This window comes from Pan troglodytes, chromosome 11 (genome assembly GCF_028858775.2).
Source record: "Pan troglodytes isolate AG18354 chromosome 11, NHGRI_mPanTro3-v2.0_pri, whole genome shotgun sequence".
In the NCBI taxonomy this organism is placed as follows: Eukaryota; Metazoa; Chordata; class Mammalia; order Primates; family Hominidae; genus Pan; species Pan troglodytes.
The window spans coordinates 94,537,295-94,544,262 of record NC_072409.2 but is presented as its reverse complement, the minus strand read 5'-3'; the positions used below and the strand labels follow the sequence as shown (position 1 = coordinate 94,544,262).

At 35.1% G+C, this 6,968-nt stretch overlaps 1 protein-coding gene across 1 annotated transcript; it reads right to left on the bottom strand.

Moving 5' to 3' along the window:
* Positions 1 to 396: 396 nt before the first annotated feature.
* Positions 397 to 966, bottom strand: IFNA6 (interferon alpha 6). The gene has a single exon (XM_528566.5). It carries the CDS (start codon positions 964 to 966, stop codon positions 397 to 399), a length of 570 nt encoding a protein of 189 aa, XP_528566.1.
* Between the last annotated feature and the right edge of the window lie 6,002 nt (positions 967 to 6,968).

Sequence of the window (6,968 nt, the reverse complement as noted above, 5' to 3'; positions counted from 1 at the left end):
ATAAACAAATCCAAGAAGTTTTCTATAGTAAATATTTCATAAACTAAACAAAATAATACATCGACTAAACATAGAAAATATATTTTGTTATGTTATCAACAATATAAAGGTATACATTTTATGTATTTCTATGGGCAAAAAATTAAATATTATAAATAGTCAAATAAATATACATTTAATAAATAGATAAATAGATCCATCAGCTTAGTCATCTGTAAGGGACTAGTTCCTGTGCAACTGAACACGATGTTGCTTAACACACTTGAAAATACTTGACGCGTTTGATTCAACTCATGGTGTGGTTATAGCAGAAACAAGAGTCTTTAAAATGGCAGATCATGAAAGTGTGAGCTGGTGTAGTCGTCAATGGGAGTCGTTTCTGTGTTGGATCAGGTCTTATTCCTTCCTCCTTAACCTTTCTTGCAAGTTTCTTGATGAAGAGAAGGATCTCATGATTTCTGCTCTGACAACCTCCCAGGCACAAGGGCTGTACTTTTTCTCTGTCAGGTAGAGAGTGATTCTTTGGAAGTATTTTCTCACAGCCAGGATGGAGTCCTCATTCATTAGGGGAGTCTCTCCCACCCACACCTCCTGCATCACACAGGCTTCCAGGTCATTCAGCTGCTGGTAAAGTTCAGTATAGAGTTTGTCTAGAAGCCTCTCATCCCAAGCAACAGATGAGTCCTTTGTGCTGAAGAGGTTGAAGGTCTGCTGAATCACCTCATGGAGGACAGAGATGGCTTCAGCCTTCTGGAACTGGTTGCCATCAAACTCCTCCTGGGGAAATCTGAAGTCGTGTCTGTCCTTCAGACAGGAGAAAAGAGAGATTCTCCTCATTTGTGCCAGGAGCATCATGGTCCTCCTGTGTCCCAGGCTGTGGGTCTGAGGCAGATCACAGCCCAGAGAGCAGCTTGACTTGCAGCTGAGCACCACCAGGGCCATCAGTAAAGCAAAAGGCAAAGCCATTGTAGATGTTGCAGATGCTGTTGGACTTGTTGAGATGGGTGACTCTGAACCTTCAGCTCTAGGTTCTCTGAAGACCTTGCTTTATGTGTAGGTCTTAAATAGGGAACATACTAGTTTCCATTTTCAGAATTTACTTTCTACTTCTGATTTTGCTTTCATTTATGTACTCTCTACATGGGTATAGAGTAGTTTTTCAACCAGTTTTGTGTGTGTGTTTGTGTGTGTATGTGGTCATTATTGACACTCCCTTCTCTTGCCTGCCTCCAGAGTCTTTTAAGAAATTTTTTTCTTAATTGAAATTAAATTTTTATTAAATTTTATTAAATTTTAAATGTTATTAAATTTTAATAACAATTATATTGTATATCTCCTTATGTACTGTATGTATATCTACTTTGCACACTAAAAGAAAAAGCATAAAGTTTACTTTTATTATTTCTTGATCTGTTAGGAATGGCAAAATAATTTAACTAAAAGTTATATTTTTAAAAATTTGACATTTAACTTAACTCTGAGCAGCAACTTTTAATTCACTCTATTTGTTTATATAAATTATCTCAAATTTGCAAATTAAGAATGTATTAGTAATATACATAATAATACGAACATGATGACATACATAAGTTTCTTAAAGGTAAAAAATGAAATTGTTTTCTTAAGTTTGATTTTTAGTGTACTTAACTTTTAATTTTCCTTTAAAAAATAAACTAATTTTTAATTTCACTAGCTGCTACATATTCATCCAGATTGTCAGCATTTTATTCTTTTCAGCATTTGACATTAACTGTTGATGTGTTGAAAATATTTAGTAGAATTAAATAATAACATATACATGATTTGTATTTAATTCTCAAAGTCTACCTAATACTCAGAATCCCTGAAGCTCAAACATAAGCAACATCTGGAAGAAAGGCAATCACAGCAAATGATGGAAAGAAAGTCCTCCAGTAAGCCATCTATTCGCCATAGATTTATAACACTGATTGTGCTGTATTTTGTCTGTTTCTACTGAATTCAATGTCAGTATGTCTTGTGCGATACACAAGAAAATTCAATAAGGAAAGTGAACACTAGAGAATAAGATTATGTAAGAATTGAGCTTTGGAGGACCACAAACTACTGTAATATCTGAGAGTTGTTCACACCCCCAAGAACTAATTTCTACAACCTTGGTGGCAATACCATCTCCAATAGAAATACACAACTTTGAAAATATCATCAATTTTATTTTTTTGTATTTTTGCATTAAAGTTCAAATTCCTCAACATACATTTATAGTTTCTAAACCAAGTCAATTCTATTAAACAAAAAGAAACCATCTTTGTCCTAAATTCATAACTGGATAAATATTATCATGTTAAGCATTAACTTACAACTCCAATCCTGAGCGCTGGGATTTTTTTTTTCATAGCAAGTTAAGTTGCCTCAGTCCTATAGATTCCCTCTCTTAAAATGGTAAGTATGGAATCATCTTTGGCAAATCATCTCTTTAGTAACTGGACTCTGTTCTATTGACTGCATTATCCTCAGTACCAGGCCTAGTGTACTTATTCAAGAAATAGTTTTTGCTGAAGCAATTTATCATACTTTCTCTTTCTACTAGAAGGCATTCATGGGTGACCAAGCTATTTTGTTTCCATCATGGCCATATTTGTTAGGATTATAACAGACAATGGCTAATATTTCCACTCTACTCTTACTAAGTGTCAGTAATGATTATAGAATGTATTGCCAAACCCACTGGATATCTAATTCCTTTAAGGTATATACGGCACTGGCAATTCAAATGCAAACACAACATAATTTTCAGCCTTTGCGTAGCACTATATTAAACTATATTATGACCTCATGTCTAAATTGCCCTCTACATTTTATAATATAAATTAACCAGCCTGGTGTCATAATATCGAGCCAAATGTGCAAACTCAAACTCTCCCTGATTCACACAGCTTACAGCAATCAGACAACAAATTACACTACATTTTGTGGGTAGTACCCCTGTGATCCCCAAGTCATCAATCTTCTAACTTTCCTGCCCTTGTTTAATAAGGCCAACTTCCCAGAATGTGTGTGTGAACTATAAATTGTTGGGACTTCCTTTTTCCATCACCCAGAAATCTAGGCTTTAAATCATTTGATGATATTTAGATGACAACAGTATAAAATCAACATGTCTGTATGAGGATAGAGATGAGATAGGATCAGTTTTTTAAATAAACTAAATGCATTTTAGTATTTATTATTTTTAGTGATTTACTTAAACTCTTTATATCATTAATTAACTTAAACTCTTTATATCATTAAAAGGCTCAGAGTTCTGAAATGGCTACAGGTATTTCCATAGTAAATGAACTTTCTTTCCAAAAATGTATCTTGCAAAAATTAATAACTTTTATAAGGTAATCCAGTCAACACATTTTTATTGGATTTTAGAGTTTAACCTAATCATCATAGCTTTTGAATGCAGGACAGTCCTGCTTAAGCTATTATTCTTAGTCTATCAAACACTGGAAAAGGAACCTTTTTTTTTTTTTGAGATGGATTCTTGCTGTGTCTCTCAGGCTGGAGTGCAGTGGCAAGATCTCAGCTCACAGCAATGTCTGCCTCCTGAGTTCAAGCAATTCTCATGACTCAGCCTCTCAAGTAGGTAATACAGGCGTATGCCACCACACCTGGCTAATTTTGGTAGAGACAAGGTTTCGCCATGTTGGCCAGGCTGGTCTCGAACTCCTGAACTCAAGTGGTGTGCCTGCCTCAGCCTCCCAAAGTGCTGGGATTACAGGCTTGAGCCACCATGCCCTGCTGGAACATTTTTATTTGTTTACCTGGATTGTGTTGGGGACTTATGTATATTCCCTTTTCATGTGATATTTTGCTATGCAAATTTGTTTTGCCACTCCTGGACATGTTTTATTTTCATCTTCATTTCATGTCAATAAAAGTATGTAAATATGACAAAAACAACTGAAATGTACAATGTTTCTATATAGTCCTCATAACACCAGGTGTCTTTCTTTCTCATTTCACTTTCCTAGAAAGTAAAAGTCGTCTGATTTCACATCCCAATGCACAGAGACAGAAATAAAACATATGTATGTCTAAATGAGAAAAATTTAAGAAGGAACACAATAGAAATTAGAAAATAATAAACTAAAAAACCAAATATACCAAAACTTATACAATGAAGTGAAAGCAGTGCTAAGTGAGAAATTTACAGCCATAAAAGCTTATAAAGAAGAGAGTTCAAATCAACAACCGATATAGTTTTGTTCTGTGTCCCCACCCAAATCTCATCTTGTAGCTCTCATAGTTCCCACATGTTGTGGGAGGGACCTGGTGGGAGATAATCAAATTATAGGGGCAGGTCTTTCCCATGCTGTTCTCATGATAGTGAATGGGTCTCCCAAATCTGATAGTTTTAAATGAGTCTCACAAGATCTGTTCTGATAGATGAATCGGTCTCACAAGATCTGATAGTTTTAAATGGGTCTCACAAGATGTGATCTGATAGTGAACAGGTCTCATAGGATCTGACAGTTTTAAAAATGGGAGTTTCTCTGCACAATCTCTCTCTTTGCTTGCTGCCATCCATGTAAGATGTGACTTGCTCCTCCTTGCCTTCCACCATGTTTGTGAGGCCTCTCCAGCCATGTGGAACTGTAAGTCCAATAAACCTCTTTCTTTTGTAAATTTCCCAGTCTCAAGTATGTCTTTATCAGGAGCATGAAAACAGACTAATACAACAACCTTATTGTACACCTTAAGTAACTAAAAAAAGAAGTGCAAATAAATAAATAAACCCCTAATCTAGCAGAAGGAAGGAAACAATAAAGCTGGAGCAAAGATAAATAAAATAGAGAATAGAAGAGCAATTATAAAAAAAAAATCACTAAAACTAGGGTTGATGTTTTGAAAAGTTCAGCAAAATCAACAAACCCTTACTAGATTATTTTTTTAAAAAGAGTATACTCATATAACAAAATCAAGAATATAAGAGGAGACACTACAGCTGATGCCACAGAAATAAAAGGTCATAAAACTATGAAAATTATGCTTCAGCAAATTGTATAACCTAGAAAAAATTGATGAATTCCTAGAAACACACAACTTACCAAGACTGAATCATAAAGAAATAAAAATTTGCAATAGACCTATAAGGAGATTGAATAAATAATTAAAAATCCCTGAAAAAAGAAAAGCCCTGGGCCAGATGGCTTCACTAGAGAATTCTATCAAAACTTCAAAAAATTAACAGGATCTTTCTCAAACTACTCCATAAGATTGAAGAGGAGGGAACACTTCCAAACTAATTTATGAATCTTGCATTAACCTGACATAAAATTCAGTGAAGGACATGATATGAAAACTACTACAGACCAATATCTCTGATGAATATTGATGCAAAAACCCTCAGCATAATACTTGCAAACCAAATTTAACAGCACATTAAAACGATTATATAACATGGCTACATGTGATTTATTCCTGGAATATAAGAATGGTTCAACACATAGAAATAAATCAATGTAGTAAACTACATGAACAGAATGAAGGGAGGAAAAACCATGATCACCTCAGTTGATGCTGAAAAACCATTTGATAAAATTCAATATCCTTTCATGATTTAAAAAAAACACTCAACAAACTAGGACTAGAAGGAAATTAACTCAACATGATAAGGGCTATTATATGAAAATCCCACAGTAAACATCATGCTCAACTGTGAAAAACTACACGTTTTTCTTCTAAGTTCAGGAAAAAGGCAAGAATGTGCTCTTACAACTAGTATTTCAAATCCTGGCCAGAGTATTTAGGCAACAAAAAGAAATAACAAGCATCCAAATTATAAAGGAAAAAGTGAAATGATCTCTGTTGGCAGATGACATATTCTTATATGTAGAAAAACCTAAAGATTACGCGCGCGCACACACACACACACACACACACACACACACACACAGAGAGAGAGAGAGAGAGAGAGAGGGAGACAGAGAGAGAAAAGAGAGAGAACTTATAAATGAATTGAGCAAAGTTGCAGTATACAAAATCAATAAACAAAAATCAGCAGCATTTCTATATACTAACAGTGGATAATCTTAAAAGGAAATTAAGAAAATACTCTAATTTACAATAGCATCAAAAAACATAAAATATTTAGGAATAAACTTAATCTAGGATGTGAAAGACATGGACACTGGAAACTACCAAATACTACTGAAAAAATTAAAGATGACAAAAATAAATGGGAAGACATTTACTTGTATCCATCATGGGTTGGAAGACTTAATATTGTTAAAATCTGCATGCTCTCCAAAGTGATATACAGATTCAATGCAATCTCTATCAAAATCACAGAGGCATTTTTAACAGACATAGAAAAAATATATCCTAAACGTCATGGTCTCTGGGTTGCCGAAACAATCTTGAGAAAGAAAAACAAAGCAAGAGGTCTCATATTTCCTAATTTTGAAACATATTATGATGCTACAATAATTAAGGTAGCATGGCACTTGAATAAAAACAGACATATAGACTAATGGAATTAGTTTATTAGTGAATGAGCTTCTCTAGTGCTTTTCTTCTTCTAGGATATATTCATTCAGGTTCATGTGGTTGTGCTTCCCTGGGCACTCAAGATTCGATTAATATGGTCAAGGCCCTTTCTTTCATTAATTTATTTTATTTTTGGAGACAGAGTCTTGCTCTGTCACCCAGGCTGGAGTGCAGTGGCACAATCTCGGCTCACTCTAACCTCTACCTCTCGGGTTCAAGCTATTCTCATGCCTCAGCCTTCCAAGTGCTGGGATTACATACATGCCCCACCACACCTGGCTAATATGTGTGTGTGTGTGTGTGTGTGTGTGTGTGTGTGTGTGTGTGTGTTTTAATAGAGACGGGGTTTCACCATGTTGGCCAAGCTGGTCTGGAACTCTTGAGCTCAAGTGATCCGCCCGCCTAGCCTCCCAAAGTGCTGGGATTACAGGTGTGAGCTACATGACCCA